The sequence below is a fragment of the Oryzias latipes genome, chromosome 2 (genome assembly GCF_053564925.1).
Source record: "Oryzias latipes strain Hd-rR chromosome 2, Olatipes_Hd-rR_3.1".
NCBI lineage: Eukaryota > Metazoa > Chordata > Actinopteri > Beloniformes > Adrianichthyidae > Oryzias > Oryzias latipes.
This window is the reverse complement of record NC_136238.1, coordinates 7,297,501-7,319,656: the sequence shown is the minus strand read 5'-3', so window position 1 is coordinate 7,319,656 and position 22,156 is coordinate 7,297,501. Positions and strand designations below refer to the sequence as shown.

At 40.8% G+C, this 22,156-nt stretch overlaps 3 protein-coding genes across 6 annotated transcripts in view; 2 read left to right on the top strand and 1 right to left on the bottom strand.

Moving 5' to 3' along the window:
- Nucleotides 1-5,854, top strand: part of appa (amyloid beta (A4) precursor protein a) — a 44,718-nt gene extending 38,864 nt beyond the window's left edge. For both annotated transcript variants that reach the window (XM_023965885.2, XM_078931817.1), the window contains 5 exons: nucleotides 14-208; nucleotides 300-353; nucleotides 2,501-2,592; nucleotides 3,275-3,421; nucleotides 4,218-5,854. In XM_023965885.2, the coding sequence (XP_023821653.1) occupies nucleotides 14-208; nucleotides 300-353; nucleotides 2,501-2,592; nucleotides 3,275-3,421; nucleotides 4,218-4,319 (590 nt within the window). In that variant the 3' untranslated portion in view covers nucleotides 4,320-5,854. The remainder of the gene's footprint in view (nucleotides 1-13; nucleotides 209-299; nucleotides 354-2,500; nucleotides 2,593-3,274; nucleotides 3,422-4,217) is intronic.
- Nucleotides 5,855-7,244: 1,390 nt separating this feature from the next.
- Nucleotides 7,245-9,222, top strand: atp5pf (ATP synthase peripheral stalk subunit F6). Its single transcript, XM_004085382.5, has 4 exons — nucleotides 7,245-7,384; nucleotides 8,583-8,752; nucleotides 8,882-9,006; nucleotides 9,137-9,222. The coding sequence occupies exons 2-4, from the start codon at nucleotides 8,583-8,585 to the stop codon at nucleotides 9,163-9,165; spliced, it is 324 nt and encodes a 107-aa protein (XP_004085430.1). The 5' UTR covers nucleotides 7,245-7,384; the 3' UTR covers nucleotides 9,166-9,222.
- A 302-nt stretch (nucleotides 9,223-9,524) lies between these two features.
- Nucleotides 9,525-22,156, bottom strand: part of jam2a (junctional adhesion molecule 2a) — a 22,160-nt gene continuing 9,528 nt past the window's right edge. For 2 of the 3 annotated variants that reach the window (XM_023965903.2, XM_078931829.1), the window contains exons 2-11: nucleotides 19,499-19,564; nucleotides 19,248-19,358; nucleotides 17,136-17,285; nucleotides 16,876-17,063; nucleotides 16,630-16,732; nucleotides 15,189-15,296; nucleotides 15,064-15,079; nucleotides 11,488-11,559; nucleotides 10,281-10,314; nucleotides 9,525-10,191 (exon numbers count right to left, since the gene is read on the bottom strand). In XM_023965903.2, coding sequence (XP_023821671.1) covers nucleotides 10,159-10,191; nucleotides 10,281-10,314; nucleotides 11,488-11,559; nucleotides 15,064-15,079; nucleotides 15,189-15,296; nucleotides 16,630-16,732; nucleotides 16,876-17,063; nucleotides 17,136-17,285; nucleotides 19,248-19,358; nucleotides 19,499-19,564 — 881 coding nt within the window. In that variant the 3' untranslated portion in view covers nucleotides 9,525-10,158. The remainder of the gene's footprint in view (nucleotides 10,192-10,280; nucleotides 10,315-11,487; nucleotides 11,560-15,063; nucleotides 15,080-15,188; nucleotides 15,297-16,629; nucleotides 16,733-16,875; nucleotides 17,064-17,135; nucleotides 17,286-19,247; nucleotides 19,359-19,498; nucleotides 19,565-22,156) is intronic. The other variant, XM_023965912.2, reaches the window with a different exon arrangement.

Below are 22,156 nucleotides of genomic sequence, written 5' to 3'. Positions count from 1 at the left end.
CCTCTGCGAGCAGAAGTCCTCCAGAGGGAGCAGGCGGAGATGGCCCAGCAGCTCGCCAACCTGCAGACCGACGTGAGGGTCAGCTACGGAAACGACGCCCTGATGCCCAACCAGGAGGCAGGAGACGGCCAGAGCGACCTGCTGCCCCAGGAGGACGTGGGCTTCATCCACCCCGAGAGCTTCAACCAGCCCAACACGGAGAACCAGGGTATGTGGAGGCGAGCGGCGCCGCAGCCACACCCTCCCAACGCCGCTCCATTCACCTGTCCTCCTTCATGTTTTTCTTTTTTTTCTTCCAGTGGAACTCGTTGATTCTCGCCCGAGTTTTGACAGAGGCGTTCCTACTCGACCAGGTCAGTGCTCGTCCTCTCTGATTCTTTGGGTTCCTCTAATCTTCCTCACAGTCCGTTTTGGGGCGTTTGGTCACTTCTGGACTTGATCGATCAAAGTCAGGGTACAGGATGTGAAGCAGCAACGTTTTAGATCTTTTTAAAGTCGCACTCCAACCCTCTTTTCATCACTTTTCAAAGCCTTCCCAGTCAAAACCTGTGTTGTTTTCTTGGACATTGTTTCTGCAGAGCGGCACGAGTGTGTTCAAATATTTTTTTTTGCGGGACTGTTGGTGTAGAATAACCCTGCGCCACAACCACAACTGAGAGCTCTCTGTTTACATGTTCTCCCACTAGCTTACAGCCCCTCACACCCACAACTGAAAGCTCTCTGTTTACATGCTCTCCCACTAGCTTACAGCCCCTCACACCCACAACTGAGAGCTCTCTGTTTACATGCTCTCCCACTAGCTTACAGCCCCTCACACCCACAACTGAGAGCTCTCTGTTTACATGCTCTCCCACTAGCTTACAGCCCCTCACACCCACAACTGAGAGCTCTCTGTTTACATGCTCTCCCACTAGCTTACAGCCCCTCAAACCCACAACTGAGAGCTCTCTGTTTACATGCTCTCCCACTAGCTTACAGCCCCTCACACCCACAACTGAGAGCTCTCTGTTTACATGCTCTCCCACTAGCTTACAGCCCCTCACACCCACAACTGAGAGCTCTCTGTTTACATGCTCTCCCACTAGCTTACAGCCCCTCACACCCACAACTGAGAGCTCTCTGTTTACATGCTCTCCCACTAGCTTACAGCCCCTCACACCCACAACTGAGAGCTCTCTGTTTACATGCTCTCCCACTAGCTTACAGCCCCTCACACCCACAACCAAACATTACCTGTGCAGGAACACCAGAGCTTAACCAGCCGTACAGATTCCAGCGGAGACGTTCATGGATCTGTTTGTCTGCATCGGGATGGGGCGGAGCTGGAAGCTTGTGGCCCCGCCCACCGTGTTTTCTACGTCACAGATACGCTCTTTTTAAAACAGCAAATACACCTGATCTGTCAACGTCCTGTTGTCTTCATACACTGTTTTTCATTTTTGATTAGAAATGGTTTATTTCAAGCAATCAAAGCAAGAATAATGAAACAAAACAAAACAATCATCAGCTATACATTCATACAAAGACGTATCAAACTTAGAATAATTAGACATTAAATCAAAGATTGCTTGAAAGGGAGTGGAAGGAACTTCTAGAATCCCACCCTGTTCTACCGTAATCATGATTTTTCATTATCCGGTTCATAACTTCTATCAGACAAAATTCAGAATCCTTAAATATCAATAAATCACACGACAAAGATGAAGTACTTAATTATCTTTTTTTAAGAAATCAACATAGCAACATGCAGATCAGTTATCTAAACTATATGCAGATTATTTTCATTAGAAAAATCACGACAATGATTAAATGTGAAGCTTTAAGCGTCAAATTTGCATCAAAAACCAGCATATATAGTTGAAGAAGAGACGGCGGACGCAAATATGACGCTTGGATCGTGTGAACAGTGACTCCAGGTTTGGTGGATTCGTTCCAAAGCGTCGCACTTTTCTCCCGGAAGTGCGACTTATATCTGGTTTTTTTTTTATGTGTTGAGCTTCTCACCAAAGTTTCTGGACACAGTTTTAGACGAGGATCAAAAAGCAGGCCTGAGCGGGAATTTGGCACGTTGAGGCGCAGTTGGCGTAAAGTACCTTGTGTTTGTTTTTTTGTCTGAATCGTGCATTTTTGTTTTTGCTGCTGTGACTTATACTTCGGAGCGACTTGCAGTCAGAAAAAGAATTCATTTAAAAATGAAATTTTAATCTTGATATATGTCCTCCATCAAAAAAAACCTCTTCAACGATCTTTCAGAGCTTCAAAGGGACGAGTCGAGCATGTTCAGGCGGAATAAGGGCTCTTAAAAAAAAAAAAAAAAAAAAAACACCTTTTAAGCAGTCTAAAGCAGTGATGTCACAGATATTTTGCACTTTTTTCCTCTGAGGCCGGCTCCACTTGACCTTCATTGAAGGTCAGGATGTTCTTCTGGGGCCGCTGCCGCCGCCGCTGCTTTTGAGCATGGCAGTCTGTGATGATGCTTTTTTTTATTTCTTTCTTCTAGTAACTGGGATGAAGATGGACGCAGTTCCTGAGCTGCGCATGGAGACGGACAACCGACAGAGCGCCGAATACGCAGTTCACCATCAGAAGCTGGTGCGTAAAATTCACTCCAAACGCAGGACAATTGGAAAAGAAGGGGAAAAAAAATAAAAAACCCCATTGGCATCAGTTATTCAGAGCCATATTTTATCTTTGCTTTCCCCTCCCGATAAACTCCCAAGGTTGTCGCCATGGCGACTGCAATCCGCAGAGTGCGGTTTTTGATGCGCGGGTTATCAGGCGGAGCATCGTATGAATGTTTGTTGGAGCCTCATTAATCTCCTCCGCTTCTGTAATTCCAGCACAGAAACCTCAATCCCTAAAATCCTAATCCACGCACCTTATTCCTCTCACCTACAGGCTCTAATCCCATAATCCCTGCATTTTATTAAATATCGCCTTTCTTGCATTCACAGTGAGCACTTGTTAGGCTTTAAAAAAAAATATATATATATATATTTACTTTCCCCCCGTGTTTGGTTCCTCCTGATGGCGTCCTAGCTGTACTTCTGTTTTCTGCAGATTTTTTTATTTTTTATACTTTTGCGTTTTTTATGAGAGATGAGTCATTCGGTGCAGCAGGACTTCGCTTTTCTGGAAATCGTTCCTCTTGTATTAAAAAAAAAACAAATAATTTTTTTTTAAATCGTAAGGGAGGAAATGAAACCCTAATTTCAAAATAAAAGTCTGTGTGGAGATTGAACTGGAACCTGACCGACCACCATATCTCCTGCAGGTCTTCTTCGCAGAAGACGTGGGCTCCAACAAGGGCGCCATCATTGGCCTGATGGTGGGGGGCGTGGTCATAGCCACGGTGATCGTTATCACCCTGGTGATGCTGAGGAAGAAGCAGTACACCTCCATCCACCATGGAGTCATCGAGGTGAGGCTTTTTTAGTGTGAAACAAAAGCTAAATGGAAAATGAGTTTTAAACTGAACACAAGCGTAGTTCAATTAAACATTCAGCTTCCTGCTTTTCCACACATTTTCACCTTAAATTTCCCAAATCTTATGTTTTTTTTCTGCTTTTCTTTTAGTTCTGTTTATTAAAGTCTAGTATTAAAATTATAACATTTAATTTTTTTTTTCTTTTAAACAATCCCAGTTGATTTAATGAAGATTTTAAACCACTTTTGGGTTTATGAAGGGTTTCTATACCTGAAGGGTTCAGGTGTTTTAGAGCTGATGACATCATCCAGGAAGTTTGATCAGATTAAAAATCACTTTTCCGCCTAGCAGCTGAATTATTTAATGGTTTTTAGAGCTTAACACATTTCCCGCTGAATTATTTCAGAATATTTCATGTTTTTTTTTTTTTTATTGGTAGTGCCTTAAGTCTGAATGTAGAAGGTTGTCGGTTCAATGCCTGGCCACTTCCTTAACCTAATTATCATGTTAGAACTTCTAATCAGTGCCCAAGTGGGACATTTTTCCAAATTATTTCATCTTAATATTGTTTTTTTTTGTCTAAAAAGCTTTTAAAACTTTACTGTGATCATTAAACACAGGAATTCTGGGATTTGTAGTCTTTTTTTTAAGTGTTCCCAATGCTTTAAGGTTATGTAGCCATAATTGGTGTAATTTATGTATTTTTAATAATTCCTATGACCTTCGGAGGGTCTGTTGCTGTCATGTTTAATAACCCCCCCCCCGCCGTTTTTTTCTGGCCCGCCTCCAGGTTGACGCCGCCGTCACCCCCGAGGAACGCCACCTGTCCAAGATGCAGCAGAACGGTTACGAGAATCCAACCTACAAGTTCTTTGAGCAGATGCAGAACTGATGGCGCGTCACCCCCCCCGGCCCCCTCCTCCTTACATTACCGCCCCCCACCCCCCACCCCACCCCTCAGACAGCTCGGTAGAACAGTCCTTCTAGGATTTAGTGGAGACAGACTCTCTTTTTTATTTAAAAAAAAAAAAGGAAAGTCTGAGAGTGCCGACGCCCATCCCAGGCCATCGAAATAAACCCCGCCCCCTTTTACCTTGCTTTCTGCACACCCATCCAGAACCAGAGAGGGGGGGGCCACCTCCTTCTCCACCCATCAAATCCAAACATCCGACTTGATTCGTAATAAAAGCCAAAATCATGAGTCTCAATAAGGCTTGGTGTTAAATGACCCCCCCCCCCCCTTCCCCACCCATTCCCTCCTCATCCTCCTCCTCACATTTCACATTCATCTGGGCTGTGTTCAGCCCCCCCCCACCTCAGAAAACCACAAGAGAATGGAAAATATTGCAGCGATGTATTCCGAATGTGCTGTTTTTTGTTTTTTCGTTTCTTTTCCGGAGGTTTTTCTCGATCATTTTTCTTTTTTCAAAAAAGACAGAAAATGGGGAAAAAAAAAAGAAGAAAGGAAGAAGTCGACCGATGTAAAGTCCTTTTTTTAAATTGCGTGTAATGTTGCCGAAGTCTTAGCTGTTCTGTAGTGCATGACAACAATGACGACAGGATTTTGGAGAAGGAAGAAAAATAAAAAAAAGGAATTAATCTGACGCTGCTCTGGTGAGATCCTTCTCAGATGTAGATTGTCATTCTAGCAAGATTGTACATTTAGATATTTCTCGTGATCACGTGACTTCAAACGATGAAAAAGCTTCTATGAATCTAGACGAATGCTCCGCTTTGATATCATGTAAAGAAGCACATTTAGGATATCCTTGGTTTTTTTCCAAAACTTCGGTGCTCCCCCTTCGTTTTCCGCCTGCTCTCGTCTCGAACGCCGCGCCACCGCCGCCGCCTTCGTCCCCGTCATCCTTGGAGGTGTTTTCGGGGTCTGTCGTTTCTTTTGCTCCGTTTTTGGCAATAAGACAGGTGGGGGTAATGGGAGCAGGAGGAGGAGAAAGGAGCTGCACCTCCGGATGGTTCCCCCAGCGAGTCTGTGTGTATAATATGTAATGTATTTTCACTCCCCTCATCATTCACCTCCATTTTTTTTCTTCAGCGGCCGCCTCCCTTCCATCAGCGACACAGCAGGTTGCGGGGGGAGGTGGGGGTGTCGGCGCATCCTCCCACTGTGGGATCTTGGTGTATATTTGTTAGTTCAACCCCCTCGGCCGTTGTCACGGCGATCATTGAACCGGTGAAAAGCGGGGAGTGATGCTCCTTAGACGCCCAGCAGAGGGCGGTAGAGTAGCAGAGGAAGCAGGATTTTCTTTTTCTGTGGGTTAAATATTGATTTTTCTTTTTCTTTTTTTCTCTCTTTTGATTTTTGTTTTTTTTGTTTTTCACTGTGTAATGTTGTGGAGGCCATTTGCATTGACTGGAAATTCGCTTTCTACACTGTATCCATAATAAAGTTTTGAATGTACATACAGATTTATTGTCTCTGTTTCCTTCTTTTGGCTGAAATGGTCTCTTCTTCCTACTTTTTTCTATGTACGTTTTTATTTTTAATGCACTTGAATAAATAAAAACTGCAAGTTTAATATAAGAATATCAAAAATTGATGTAATTGTAGATTCAAATATTTTAAGAATCCGGTGGAATCTGAACTAATTTTAATTTCTTGACATCTATAGTTTTGAGAATAAGTATGTGAACCTCCCGTGGCAGCAGCAACAACAACTCAACGTCTTCCGCGTTTACCGGTACCGGAACTTTGCTCTTTCGATGTGAACCGGGTTAAGGTCCGAGCTTTAGGGAGGCCACTCTGTTGTTTTACTTCTTTGCTTTGGCCTCGAGTTTTCCCGGAAAAACATCTGGAAAAAGTTTGTAATTCTGCTCTGCCGTCAACAAAAAAAGGTCATCCAGCCCCCCATCATGATACTCCCTCCCGGTTGGTGCAGCCTTCTCTACAGGACGATCACACCTTCAGGGCTGAACATCCTCCAATTGTCGTCTGACCGTTGACGGAAGACGTTCGAGGATTTCTCCACCTTCCTGAAAGCCTCACTCCTGGCTTCGGATGTTAGCTTATAAGATTGAATAGTTTCAATAGAAGCTCACAATGTTTCTGTATTTTTGTGACTTTCATATAAAAACAGACAGTTTGTAGACTTTTTCTTTGCATTGCATGTATCCTGTGTAATTCCTTTTTCATTCATTTATTTGTTTAAAGCGGGGGGTGGCAATAAATGCATTAGGTGTGCTTCAAACCATCATAAAATCCTTCATTTTTCAGATGCGTGTAAGTATATATTTTTTCCAGATCACATTTTTTCCCCTTCGTTTGACAGTTCCATCTGCTGTTATGAAATCCTGTCAGGATTGTCAGTTATTCAGATCATGTGATGACAGGGTTGAGTCTTTCACGGTTGACCTTTAAAAGTCCAGTAACCTTGAAAAAACAGAAACCTGGAAAAATCTTTTTTGTTTACATGTGTCGAACATTTTATTCTTTTATAAATTATTTTTTTACTACCATTGTTACTTCAAATATATTTTTAAAAATATATATTAGCTGTGCTAATATTATTTTAAATGTCCTGTCAGCAATGCCAATTAACTTATTTTTTTTACTGGTTAAATCTACATTTAATTGATTCATTTCAAATATAAATTTTAGAAGATTTGACAATGCAAGTTTTGTGTGAGTAATGACCGTTCATATTAAATCTGGGCGTTTCCCATTTACACTACAGTCATTTTCCTAATCTTCAAGAATTTCTTCTTTGGTATCTGTGTCTTTTTAGTGACAAAATAAAGATTTCAAGATTTGAATGTACTTCAAGTTTTAATTTCCACTATATAGGTTATAAGAACAAAGAATGTAGAGATCAAGGCAAACTGTGAAGGAAAAGACAACAGGAGACTGTTGATATTGCATATCCGAACGAGCCCTTTGACATTCACTTGCTTCCCAGAATCCATTGCGGTACTCCACATTAGTGTGTGTCAAAAACCAAGGTGAGTCCGGTTTTTTAAATGGAATTGTGACCCAAACATTTAGTCTCTGTTTATGGTCTTGTCATGGTGAAAAGCAATGTTGTTTTGGGTTACAAATATTGCAATAAACGTAAACGACGGGCGTTTCTAAGGCTCCGTTTCGTTGGTTTAAAGCCGGATTAGCATGCTAGCAAGGTTCAGCTACAAACATTCATAGCGAGCTAGTTAGATTACGGGGGTCGGATTTTATTCTTTCTAAAATAAGAAAAAGTAGCTTTTGCTTGATGTATTTTAGTTTAACCGCGAATAAGAATATGACGTTGATTTTTGGAAGCGATGAAATGCTAAGCTAATGCTAGCACTTGTAGTTTGGCAGAGTCCTCGACTGAATGTCATGGTTTGGTTTACACAAAGACATATCTATGTTTTTTTTTTAATTTGTCTGTATCGACTTATTTCGCTATTTTGGGTGACTCAATAATGTCCTTTTTTATGTACGAATATTATTCCCCCTTATAGCCTTTATGGTTGTTCTGACCGGAAGTTTAATCAAACACCGACGGGACTTAAAAATAAAAGCTTGAACAGAGTAAAAGTTAAGAAACTAAACAACGTCTTTATTTGTGGTGGTTTTCCCTTAAATTATTTAAATTAAATGAAGAAAAATAGAAACATTTAAGCATTAATTTATTTCAGTAGGTGATTTGTTAATTTTTGTTTTGTTTAGTATATTTCTATTTTTCTCTCATGTTAGGGTTTTAGGCAGAAGTGTTGAATTTTTCTCCTGTTTTTTTTTTTTTGTATAAAGAATATAAAACTGTGAATATACCTGAAGAGGTGGCTGGAAAAGGGTATAAACTCCCCCAAAGTAGATCTCCTTTCTGTGTTTCTGTAGTTTCTTACATCTCATATGAAACGCTTCACTGACATTAGTGGTGGCTTTCTCTAAAGGGAGAAGCTTTAATTCCCCAAAAATGTTAACCAACATAATCTAAGGAGGAAGAGCTAACAGAGACACACAAAAAAGTGATTTTAAATAACTATTATCACAGACTAATAAAGAATTATATTAATAATAATTAAAAAGTAAAAAGAAAGAGGCGAGAAACCTAATTCTTTATGATCAAAATCCTTGTCTGTACGATGTTTAAATCACGAATGTGTGGTGGCGTTGGAGCGGCGGCAGTAAGAAGAGCGTCTCGTGCCGTCCTCTTTTTAGATGGCGCTCCATCGGCTGTTCCAGCTGTCCTCCATGCTGCGCTCCGCCATCGGCGTGACGCTGCGCCGGAACATCGGCCTCTCCGCCGTCGTCTTCAACAAAGCCAAGGACCTGGACCCCATCCAGAAGCTCTTCCTGGACAAGATCCGCGACTACAGCAGCAAGAGCAAGTCAGTCTGACGTTTTTTTTCAAACAACCTGTTTAATGAAACTTTGTCCATTTTGTACATTAGTTTAAGCTAAATGCAGACTTTAATATCCACAACCGGCGTTCTCATGTGATGTTTTCCGTCCTTCAGGACTGCTGGTGGGATCGTGGAAGGAGGTCAAGATTATCAGAAGAACCTCTCTGAGGAGGTGTCCAAGCTGCAGAGGTTATATGGAGGAGGAGACCTCAACAAGTTTCCTGACTTTAAGTTCACGGGTTCGTTTATTTCTTCTTCGGCTTTCATGTTTCCGGTTGGCATTTCTATTCATCTATAAATAGCAGAGATGAAGGCTTTTCCTGTCTTCTATAACCTGTTTTTTATTCTGTTTTTTTTTTTTCTCTGCAGAGCCGAAATTCGATGAAGGAGCAAAGTAGAAATGTTGTAAAATGTGTAAATGTCACATGTGTTTAATAAAGAGTTGGGTTACCTGATGGTGCTGTAACTGTGTGATCTTTTAATTTAAAAAAAATTAATTAATCTGCAACATTTACACCTGTTTTTCTCTCATTTTTAGGTTTATTGTCACATTTCTGTCCCACAGAAACGATCCAAAAGCGGAATTTCGTCAGAATTTCCTTTAAATTAGCGAGCCGAATGCCGGCCGACCGACACGGAAACGATCGGTCGCTCTGAATTAGCCGGAAAAAGAGCTGCATTGTGACAAGGTCAGACAGGAAGTGAAACCTTAAAATAGCTCCAGAAAAGACGCACACAAACACGCGACACGCACAAATACAAAAAAAGCCTGTTTTGTTTTATTTTATTATTACCGATACACCCTTCAAATAAAACTCTGTCAGAAACAGTGGCACGATAATAGACAGACAGAAAAAAGTAAGGCAAGTCTGTACAAAAAAGTGTGATCATCGATAAATATGGCAGACAAATTAAAAAAGGCACAAGGTATACAGTAGATATATATTCTGATATTTGTAAAAAAGACCATGCAGGCACATAAGGATGGAATGGGGTCTCAGTAGAATCAGCTGCAGTGACTTGTTACTAAGATCTGGAGTGTCTCAGAAGACCAAACACTGATTTGAGGTAAGCTGCGTTTAATCTGCTGTAATCTGGAAACGGCTGCTTTCTATGGCTTCTTGGAGGATTCCCCTCTGATTATTAAAAGTCACAAACACAAAACAGTCTTTGGTAAAATAAATCATGGAAGAGGGGGGGGGCTTTAAAAAATGGAAAAAAGAAGGAACAGTTCATGGTTTGACCACCAGGGGGGAGCAGAGTACCATTTAAAAAAAGTGGATGAAGAAAGGAGTTTGGTGGATGAAACCAAAACAAGTGGAGAAAGGAGGAAGATCTGAATCCAGTGTTGGCACCTCATCGCATGGATCTTCTGAAAGAAGGCCAGCTTCTCAGAGCATGAACGACTGCGTGTGTTTGAAGTCCTGCGGGGGACAGAGACACGCCCACTTTCAGCCCTCTCCCAAACCAACCACTGAATTTGAGCCAGAAGAGACGCTGAAGATGCCCTTACCTCCTGCGGCGGGGGGATGTAGTTTCCGTTGGACCTGAAAGACAAAAGGCATTGTGGGTACAGCGGGCAGCTGCATCCTGAGTCATATCTGGCCCTGCAATATGTAAATCATAAACGGCAGCGAGGGAGAAGGTCAGTCTGGTCGGACTTGAAACCCAGACAAGACTGCATTAAACTCTGCAGACCAACGTGAAGGGAAACCTAAGTGCATGACAGGTTTTCAGATTAAGAGCATCATCCATCCATGAACCTCAACCATTAAAAAAAATAACAATTAAAACCAACGACTATGTTTATATTATATATGGGATAAATTTGATCACAAATTTCATCATTGTGAGCATAAAATTATGTCTCTTATTTTGAAATAATAGTATTTTTAGCTGCTGAGAGTTTAGGAAAGTAAAAGCTTTTCGATGTAGGTCAGTTTTGGAGATCAAACCTTTAAGTCAGTATAAGAATTGAGATAAGTTTAGTAAAAAATAATATTTTTGATTGAAATTAATATCAAATTGATTAAAATATATATATATAGAATAATAAATCACAATTACACAGGGCATTAACATATTTAAGTTGGTTATGAAAATAATTATGACATACTAGATGAATCTAAGGTTTTATTTATGAAACATCGAGTCTTAATGTCAAAGTTAAGACACAATAATGACTATTTTTACATTTATATCATCAAATCTAGATACATTTAAAAGACATGCTCTTATATTTGAGTACAAATTAAATAATATTTGTGAGGTGTTTTTAATCTTAAAGTGGCACTAACAGGCTTCCGTAGTTCATCTTGCATAAAAATACACTTTTTGCTTTAAATGTGTCCACTTTTTCTTTTATTCTGAAGAATTCATACATTTTACTTCTTTGACACTGAACTTTCCTGTTTTGTTGATGACCTTTTCACCTGACATTTGAGGGTGGGGGTGGGTGGGGGGGTCTCTGACACCGTTGAACCTTCCGCTGAGGCGAGGTTTGTCAGGTAAAAACAAAGAAATCTGCTTACGGCTCTGTTTTTAAATACTTTATCCTGTTAGTTTAATCCAAACAAAAAGCGCCGGCGCTTGAATTTCCGACCCTACGGCAGGCTGGGACCATTTCTCCGGGTTCAGTAAATGTCCTGGAGTCAGCCGCGCCGCGGTAAGAAGATTTAGACCCTTATGGCAGTAAATTTGTCCTCATGTGTCACACTCACGTGTCCTCAGCTCTGTGCAGGGTTTGGCTGCTGATGTGGGCTGCACCGTGACACTGGGAGATCCAAAAGGACCTGCGGGAGGGGGGGAGGTTGGGGGTCAAGGTGGCGGCTTTAACGAGGGTCCCCTCAGACCCACAACGAGGCAGATGTACGGAATACTAAATGTTTCATGAAGGGATGCAGGAGAGCAGACGGGAGCTCTCCTTTATTGTTTTAGTGAGCTTGAAGCTTGGTGCTGTCACTTCAGTTTCAGCTCATCGCGTTGCTCTGAGGCAGATTTATTTTTACCTGCATGCTTAGGTGTCTGCCTGCAAAATGTTTGCAGGTTGCAGTCACGTCTGTGCTGTCTCATGGGAGAGTGTATGGAAGGCCATTGTGTTCAATTTTAAAATCTTGATTAAAAAAAACCCAGCAAGGAGCAAATATGACTGGAAAGTCTCAAAAAAAAAATACAAAACACAATCACTTAAAATTTTTATGTAGAAAAAAATTTTTTTGTTTTTTTTTTCATCTTTGTTTTTTTTTTTTACTTTAACTGGTTTTCAAAATAAAAGCTCAACGTCAATGTGGCATTCTAAGTCTGAGGGTGCACAAAGAAATCTATGCTATAAAAACATTTTCGTTTGTTTTTAGATTATCATTTTTATGCTTCTGAAGTCATTTCAGTACAACTTTTTGTGCACAATTGAACAAACCAGGTTTCGCATACTTAAATTGATTTTAAAAAAAATGGGAGAATGTATTCAAGAAAATAAAATCCACATTGTAAAATGCAACATGTTAATTTAAGACATTTCAAATTGACTTTATTTTCTGCTTTTATTTCAATTTAACATTTAATAAATAACCAACCTCAAAAGACTATTATAAATGAAAAGTTGTGAAATACAAAAAAATAAACAAATTTTGATACAATAAGTTACATAAATTTAGAAATGTTTAAAAATGTGCATGTATTTTAACTTAAAAAGCTTTGCAATCATACGAAATTGTAATGAAAAATATGTTTTTTTAATTAAAAAAACCTGGATTATATGTACATAAAAATTATCCGTATTGTTGGTCAAATTCTTTAACTATACGGTTTCAGACATAATCTGTGCCAAAGCCTTTTTAGTCCCTGTCAAATTAATATATATATATATATATATATATATATATATATATATATATATATATATATATATATATATATATATATTTACTTTATTTTGTTAAATATGAGTACATTTTAAAAAAAATATCGACAAAACAAGTGAGTTCACCGAACGTTTTTTATTTTAACAAATGAACAATTATTTTGATCAAAATGGCGTTCCATAGATGAGCTGTTTGCTTATCAAGGTTTTATTTTTTTAATTACATCGTCGCACCAAACTCATTAAAGGCTGTTCTTAGTAGATTTTATTTACTTGCAAAAACATGCAGCCAATCACAATGCAGGTGAGCCAATTAAATGTGACGACAAAAAGACAAAAAAAGTACACTCCATGGCAGAAATCCTGTTGGATGAATTAGTTATTGGTTAGGTTTTTCCAATGCTATTTTTGTGTGAAAACACACAAAGGAATTAGTATTAGCTGTTCTATTCTGAACGTTTTTATAGTGGTGTTCCTCAGGGCTCTTCTCTAGAGCCCCTACAGATTTAGATAGGTAAAGGAACATTTACATTAATGTTCAGATGGTTCAAAAGTAATTTCTGGTCCTCTTTCATAAAAACAAAAGAAGTTGTTGTAGATATTGACTATGTAGATATGCACAGGAAAATGTAACAGGAAGCAAACTTTAATGGTCATCACTGAGCATGTGCTAATCTGAAGGCCAGGTAATTGGTTTTAATTAGTTCGCAAAGAAAAAAAAATCATGAACAAAACGAAAGAAAAACTTTGTGTTATTCAATACTAACAAAAAAAGTACAAAAGAAATAATAACAGTGTGCAGAATAACAGACCCTTTTATTGTTTTTGATCATCAATAATTTTGTAATCAATCATTAAAGGAGAAAATTGGAGCTAACTGCTAATGCTAGTTATTGCACATGATCTTAAAGATGTTTTGATCGATGGACGAATAATTTGTTACGTTAATAGTTAAATCTGATTAATCTACGTTTTTTTTAATATCAATAACTTGCATCAAGTATTGTTTTGTTTAATGCTATGGTCACACGTACAACTGTGAAGGGGATGCATCAGCAGAATCTTCAAGATTAGCTGCCGTCGCCAGAGTTTTTTTTATTGGTCCCAAAAAGGCAAAGTCTCCTAGACTTCTGTAGAGAAATAAACAGCTATTACTCAGTCGTTCTATCGGTTAGATCAACTATTCCTGCTCTGATACCTTTTTTAACATCTTCTTAATAATCCTTATTGTTTTTATTCATGATATTTGTGCTGTAGTGCAAGCTATTCTAGTGATAAACTGACCCATCAGATACCTCAGTGAAAGCCTCGTGTCGAACGTTTGATTGACAGATTCTCCCAAGCCCACTTTCAGTGGAAGGGGTGTGGCCTTCTAACACGCTCACTCCTGATTGTAGAGAGTGGTTGCCATAAAAATGTAGACGGACCAATTACAGCTTCCTGAGGACGTCTGGTTCCAACATGGCGAAGGACATATTGCAGAAAACTGAATTGACTTCATTTGGTTGGAACCGGACGAAGTCATTTTCTAAGGGTCCCATGCGATCCGTCCAGTTATATAGTATATAGTCAATGGTCAGGCTGGTTTAATAAAATTGACCATTTGAGTTTAATCGATCCAACAAATGCAAAAGTAAACCTGTTTTAGTCATTCTAAAGGTGGACCATGAAGCTTAACACCAACCAGATGAGTTTAAACAAAAAAATGACGCTGGTGAGATTCATTTATCAAAGTCATAAAGCAGCAGAAGCACCTTAGGTCCTCCTGTACTGCAAAACTGATTTTAAATATGCTAAGTAGAGTAAACTACCAACAAATTAAAGCTTATCAGAAATAAATTTGGAATATTCCTGCACATATAACTTATTATTCCTCCTTAAATAGGAAAATAGTGTAGTTTACTTTGAGTCATTTTTACGGTGAGTCCTAACCTCACATCAGCAGTTTTTCCCGTTTCTCTCTTCTAGATGCAGGTCGTCTGCACGCGGCTGTAAATGTTCGCTCTGGGTGGATCAAAAATCTCGCTCCATTGTCTCGGAGTCTTTGTGAAGAAGCCTGTTCTATAAATAGGACGTTGACAGTGACAGCTCCGGTTAGCCCAGCGCGACAAACATCAGACTTTAACCCAGACTGGGAGCTTTGGTGTCAGCTGCAGGAATAGCGGCGAGTCACGTGAGGATGCGTGTTTGGGAGCGAACCGCCGTCTGCCTAGTTTCAGATTAGTCTACGTTTGTTTCTCCCTGCAGATTAACAGACAAACGCTGTTCCATAATTACTGCTGAATGTCCTACCGAACGGATCGTCTAAATGCAAAACGCTTGGAAATAGTTTCACAACCTAGCCACATCACCGAGTCTGAGCAGACACGACTCACTGCGCAGACGCAGACTCGCAGTCTCATTAGTCCACATCAATGTTAATGCAATCATCCCTTACCTTCCTCTGTGTCCTTCTGTTGGCGGAGTCGTGACCACGGGGAAGAAAACACAGTCAATGTCGGCTTGATGTTGTTGTTGTTGTTTGGTTTTTGGGTGAAAAGTCGGTTTAGCCTCATAACTTACGAGTGAAGAAACCATTGCGGCGTAAGACGATGCACCCGCATCCACAGACCGCCATGATCAGGCAGACCACCACCACTCCAGTGACCACCCCCGCCACGTTCACGTCCTCTGCAAGCAACGTGGAGATAGTTAACCTTGTTCCTGCGAGCTTTGAAGGACGACAAAATGGCGCCATCGTGTGGAGAGAGAAAAAACATCTGCCCGCCCCCTCATGGAACCCGTAAATAAGTATTTGTGTGTTTATAAAAGTATAATTAAAAGCTATAATGAGCTTTAAAAATATGCCTAGCTTTACCGTTTTAAAGCTAATTTGAAAGAAATTGAAATTACATTTTTTTCCTCTTTTTTTCTCAATAGAAATACTAATTATCAAGGAATAAAAATAATTTGAAATGCGTTTAAAAGATACGACCTGAAATGGGATTTGCACGATTGTAATTTTAGGTAAAAATCTGGAATTTTAAAATTTAGACAATTCTATCAATGGAAAAATGCTACAACTTTAATAATTTTCATGAAAAAGCAATTTTGTTGGAATTTTCTGTGAAATTGCTTGTAATTATTAAGATAATTTTGAGCAAATTTGTATACATTTTTTTAACCCACATTTAGAATAAGGATAAAATTTTGCCATGTTGTGAATTGTTGGGTGGGATTACAGATTAAAATGTGGCCAATTGTAACAGAAAGAAAGAATTTAGCAACACAAATACAAAAAGTAAAGAATATAAGCAGCTTGAATTGACTGATATGATTCTAATAGGCGTTCTTGGTCAAATTTGAACCCCTTTTGTTCAACGCACTAAACTTTTTTTTAATTAATGGTACAAAATGTTCATAAAAGGGTCAATAAATCGTCTATTACCAAGTCCCACTGATCAGCTTTTGATCTATTGTTAAAGTGTTCCCTGGCGTCTTTTTTTTTTTAATTATGATGCTGCCGTTTTTAGGCAAAATCCAAAAATCTGTGTTGTTTTCTAGGACATACTTCCTAAAAAGTTCATTAGATATTCACCTCTGAGTTGTTTAGAGCAACTCCACCCCCATTCCCCTTCCCGTTTCTAAGCCCAGAGCTGGAAACGTGAGTGTATTTTCTAAGTTACAAAATGATCTTTTTCATCATTTTTTCGTCTCCTCCTGATTTTACAACAATTTGAAAACAGAAATACTCAGAAATGCAACTTTACGCTTAATTTTTTCAAAATATCTCTTTCATCTTTAGAAAAATGCTACAAGAACATATTAAAACCTTTTTTTTTAGAGTGGATCTAAAGAAAATAATAAATCTTAGCTGGTTGGTTCAGTTGGGTTTTTTTTCACGAAAGCTGAGCCAACGGAAGTCAAGTGAAAAAGTGAGAAAGAGGAGCTTTTTCCTGTCCGTCCCTCTCTTGATTTAGTCTGAGCTGAAGGCTGTGGGAGGCGTGAAGGTGCACAAACACACCTACTATCATGCGCTTGGCCTCACACATCTTGGGTGATCCCACGCCGTTGGACGCCTGGCAGCTGTACAGGCCGCTGTCCTCTCTGGACACGGACTTAAACTCCTGCGGGGGGGTGGGAGAGGAACGCCTTTAACAGACTTTTAGCTGGACATGCAAAGAAAAGTATCAGAACAGACGTGATCTGAGTCCTGAAACATTTCCCTGAGCACACTTCCTGTCTTGATTCTTTGCATGCGTGGGCTCACCAGTTCACCCGTCTGAGCGTTGATTAGATAGCTGGCGTTGGAGTGGCCGGGCGGCCGAATCAGCAGGTCGTCCTTGAACCAGTAGTATGTAGCGGGCGGGATGCTTTGTTGGTCCCTACAGCGCAGCTTCACCGCTGAGCCCGTCACCGCTGAGCTGGGGATTTCACAGGACGGGTTTTGTGGCGGAACTACGAGACAAAAAAAGACCTTAAGATCCTGAAAAAACCTGAACTCTTTCAGGGGCTTAGTCAAGTTTGTACCCAGGACTTTGAGGGTGACGTTGGTCTCGCCCAGTTTGACGTCGTCGCGGGACGCGGTAATCTCACAGCGGTACTCGCCGGCATCCTTCTGAGTGACCCTGTGCAGCGTTACCGTGGCACCCGTGATGTTTGCTCGGCCCTCAAAGGGACCTGAGAGGACAGAAGGTGCAAAAGGTTTCTTTAACACCGGGACGGCCCGCCGGACTCGGTTCAGTTGTTGTTTACAGTTCATTTGAGGGGTCGGCTACAGAGTTCACACCTGAAGAGGTGTGAAAGGCAGCAAATGCTCTTCTCCTTCCAGATGTGCTGAGGACACCAAGCGCTAAAGGATTGGAATGCAACCGCCAGGTTTAGAGTTTAAAAAGCTCAAGTCCCATTATTGGTCACACATCTGTGTGTGAAATTTGTTCTCCACGTTTGACCCATTCCCTGGGGGAGCGGTCAGCTGGGGTTTAACCCACCAAAAGTCCCGTATGAAGGAGGGTGGCAGTGGGTCCCATTTTTAGTCTTTGGTATGACTTAACCATGGATTTAAACTCATGACCTTCCAATCTCAAGGCAGACACTCCACCACAAGGCCACTGTAAAGCGGGACACTCGTAAAGACGGGAATCTAACTAGGTTTGAAATATGCTGATGCACAAGTACGAAATTCTCCACATTTCGTAATAATAATACAATTTTTAAATGTATTGTGAAAAATAATCTTTTTGGGTTTGCAGTCAATGAGAGAAAAATGTTTAAAAATTAGGATAAAATTGTGCCATCTGGTGGACAAACATGTAGAATTACAGGTTCAATTTTGGTTATTAGTTTGATGTCTTCCATAGAAAATGGTTTACCTTCCGACTCCCAACAAAATTAGGTAAATTCAGTTGCTGTTTTTCGCGGTACGGACGCCGCCGCTGTATTGGAGCCAGACGTCAGTAAGCAGTGTCGGTCCAAGTTGGTCTGAGTCAACGTTTCTATAGCAACAGCTCTCTCCTATCAAGAAAGAGGCTTTTTGGAAGTCCACACCCCAGAAAGCGGGCTACAGGAAATCTGTCAAACATTTTGAACATAGGATGAGGAGGCCAGCAGGCTCCACCCACTTTTATTGAGGCATCTGATTGGTCAGTTTATAACTTGAGCTACGGAAAAAATATGAAGAAAAGATTATCAAGAACATGTTTGCACTACATAGGGAACTACGTAGTGCACCACGTACGGCGTTCGCCATTTTGTAGTGCTGTCCAAATCAACAATTCCAAACTCCAAACTGGATTGCGTCGGAATAATTTTTGCCAAAAACATTTACTTAAATGTATTTTATTATTTGTTATTATTGTTAATTAAAATGTATTTCAATAAACCATCAACATTTTTATCTTCAGAAGACAGTGAACTCATAAATAATCGCTGCAAAACGGTCATTTTAATCGGATTTTAAACCGATGATGTCATATCCGCCATTAAAAAAAAAACGTAGTGAGCACGGTGTCCGATTTGCTTTTAAAATTCACGGCACTACAAAGTTTTTTAGTAGTAAGGGGTTAGGGTGGGGTTTCGGATACAGCCTATGCGATTTTCGCTTTTGGCGACCAGCAGGTACTTCCTGTTTGAAACGCCAAGTCCACTAACAGATGACTAACAAGGAAGAATTTGAAAAAAAGAATTTGAACATTACAAAATTATAAGCAATTTTATTTGACTAATATGGTAACAATAAAAAAAAAAAAGATTGTTACCGGGCAGATTTGAACGCCATTTTTGTTCAACACCTTAAAACATTTTTTATTAATAGCACAAAATGTGTTTAAAAACAAGGTTTAAAAACTGTAAAGTCGTCTCTTAAATATATATACGTTTGTTAGATCTAGGATCCTGACACTTGTTGGCAGTGAGAGTGTGGTGGTAAGGGCTTGCTTTGCTAAATCTGGACTCTTAAAACTTTGATGTGAAAAACAAAGTCTGGATTAGATTCACACCCCCCACCCACAAAGATGTCAGACTGGGGACACGAGGCAGCTTAAGCTTTTGACACCCGTTTACCCATCATTCACGCCGTCCTTCATGCATGAACGCCATCCGCCCGTCCATCGGGGGATTGAGGGCACCGGCGTCTTTTCTCACCTCTGAATTGGTTTCTGAAGTACACAAAGGAGACGTCCTTCCCCTTTTTCTTCCACTCGATCCGCGGGTCTGGGTCCCTCTCTGTTTGGAATATGCATGATAGCTTTGCGTCTAGAAGAGAGGGGGGGGGGGAGTGTGACCAACAAGATGTTCTTCTTCCACCGCGGTGTTTGTGGTCTATTTTTAGTCCCACCGTTTATTGTGTGAGAGTCAAAAGGAATTGTTGTTTTTTTGTGTTTTTGTTTGCCTACCTTTGAATTCCTCCACCTCCACCTTAGGTTTGTCAGTTGTCACGGTCACAGGGGCGGAGGGGGAACCTAGTACCAAAACAAGAAAGAGAATAGGAGATAAAATTAAAGCAGACAGGCAAATGCAATGTCGCTTGTCGTCCACATGGGGCAAGGTCAACTGTGCTAAAGGGCTCACGTGTGCCAAACTGGAAGAGGACGCTTAGTGACTGGACTGGCTCTGAAGTCTGCAGCAGGTCTGCACCTCCAGGAGGTCTGCAGGACAAGCGGGATTACCCGGCCTCTCTTAATCCCGTGAGGTGAAGGCGCACCGACCGTATGTTTACTTAAAACCGAGTTGGGACCAAGTCACCGAAAGGTCCTCCAGCGGCAGGTCCAGATTAACCTGACGCACAGGGGGCCATTCCCTCAGCCATCTGTGTGCCAACACCATACATCCAACAGGAAGAGGGGGGGGGGGACTACAGCTGATGGTTTTCCTGCATTCTGATTGGTTTACGGCGAGGATTAAAAAAACCCGGTCTTCCTGCAGCTTGAAGGGATGCTGAGGAACTGAAAGCTTAGGATGAACTCGGGCTCACTGGAGGAGTTCCAGATTGAAAAATTCATCTAAAAAAAAAAAAAGAGAAATTAAAAATGAAAAGGGGGGAAAAATGTGACTGAAAGCGATGCATTTTAGAGCAGAAATAAATGTTGAATGGGGCTCCGAGCTGCTCTTTCCTTTTCAGAGGACGTTCACTTCCTTCGCATTGTTCTGGAACCTGCCGTAACTCATCTCTCCTGGTTCCTGTTTGCAAATAACTTCCTGTTTTGGGTCCAATCGGGTCAGAACACTGTTAGTCATAGAGGGCTTCCCCTAGTAGTGTTGATAGAAAGCCAGAACAAAGCAACAGAACAGGAAGAGGGGAAAATGATCCAAAGCAAAACACCCGCACCGACTTTCTAATGTTTCAGACTCATTTGTAGTGTGCACCATTTTCTAGGAGTTGAATGAACCAGATAAGGGAGGTGGGGGGGCCACAATCAGATGAGGGTGAAGGGTGACAAAGAGAGCGGCGGAAGGGAGTGGGGCTGATTAGCTCGCCATGCCAGACAAACTTGAGCGAGTGAGCGTGATGTCATCCATAGAAAATGGTTTACTTCCTACTCCGACCAAATGAAGTCACGTCAGTCGCCATTTTTTTCGGCGATACGGATCCCGCCATGTTGGAGCCAGACGACGTTGGTAAGCAGTGACTGGTCCGAGTCAATGTCAATGTGGCAGCTCAATCAGGAGGGAATTAGTTGGGAGGCCACGCCCCTACCACTTGAAAGCCAACTCAGGAAAATCAGTCAAAACGTTTGGAACCTCGGACGTGGGGCCAGCAGGCTCCGCCTACTTTTATGGAGGCTTCGGATTGATCAGTTTATAACTTGAACTACAGAAAAAGTATAATAAAAAAAGGAAATCTATCAAGAAGATCTTTAAAAAAAAAGTTTATTCTGACCTTTGACCTCTAGAGAAGTCTGTGGTAGTTTGTCTTCTTATTATTAGTATATGGCTACTTCCTGTTTGGAACGCTAGGGGGGAGGAGTCACTCAGTCCAGGCCTCATAAACAGTTCATGGGGTGTACCTTAGGCTTCCCTTTTTCAAAAAGACAATTTTGCCGCAAAAAAAACCCAAAACGGTGGCCATTTTAAAAGATGGCGGCCATTGTTGCACACATAAATGATTTCTATTTGCCTCAGTCTTTACAATATGGGCTGTTAATGCACAAAATGTAGTCTTATAACTTAAGGAGTATGTATAAACACTCGCATGCTAAATTTGGTGCTTTTACCACAAAATGCACAATTATTTTAAAGACCCACTGTGATGAAAATTGTGTTTTTAACATGTTTAACATGTTGATACAAAGAAAATCAAGCTTAGAAATACGTTTGTGAATATTTTGTTATTCATATCGTAGTTAATCAGTTTAAAAGTTTTAAAAAAGACCGAATTTGATCGAATTTGTTAGCTAGAAGGCTCTCTGCTTTGCCTAAACAGAGAGCTCTCAGCAACGAGGAGGGGGATTTCTAAAGAACTCTTGCTGCTCTGCAGAAATGGTGTCCTAGAAAACGACATTAAAAAAAATATCCATAAACATAATGAAAAATAAAAAAGACCAATGGGAAAGCTTTTTAAAATGAGGTGATCTGAGGGGAACTCGAAGAATTCCTCTAAGAGATCGTGGCAGCGGGTTGAGTGGGGTTGGGTGGAGGACCGGAGACCTGCAGGAGCATGAATAAAAGAAGGAGTGGGATTGAAGGGGAGGGAGATCCTCTCCGACAGTTGCTCCGTGAATCGGAGAAGCTCTTGTCACACAGTGTGCGACCAAGCCTGCCTCCACCTTGAAGAGTGTCTCGTTGCTAAAAAGGACATGTAGCAGAGATGACAACACATACACACACACACACATACACACATAAACACGCTCAGGGACGGCTAAATCTAAAAATTAGCACAGAGGCTCTGTCTGGGAGGTCCTGCTGCCCCAGAGACGTGCCACCGTGCGATCAACGCTGTCGACTTCTATGAACTCAATTAACTACAAAGGCGTGGAAGCAGACGGCGAGCACATGGCCCGCCTGATGACTTACAGTACCGTTTGGTTAATCGACTTGCAGAGGAACATTAT

Excerpts from the sequence above, each read along its gene's own strand:
- atp5pf (XM_004085382.5), top strand. The coding sequence starts at position 8,583 with ATGGCGCTCCATCGGCTGTTCCAGCTGTCCTCCATGCTGCGCTCCGCC. Across the intron at positions 8,753-8,881 it reads GACTACAGCAGCAAGAGCAA|GACTGCTGGTGGGATCGTGG; the intron begins GTCAGTCTGACG and ends TCCGTCCTTCAG. Across the intron at positions 9,007-9,136 it reads TCCTGACTTTAAGTTCACGG|AGCCGAAATTCGATGAAGGA; the intron begins GTTCGTTTATTT and ends TTTTCTCTGCAG.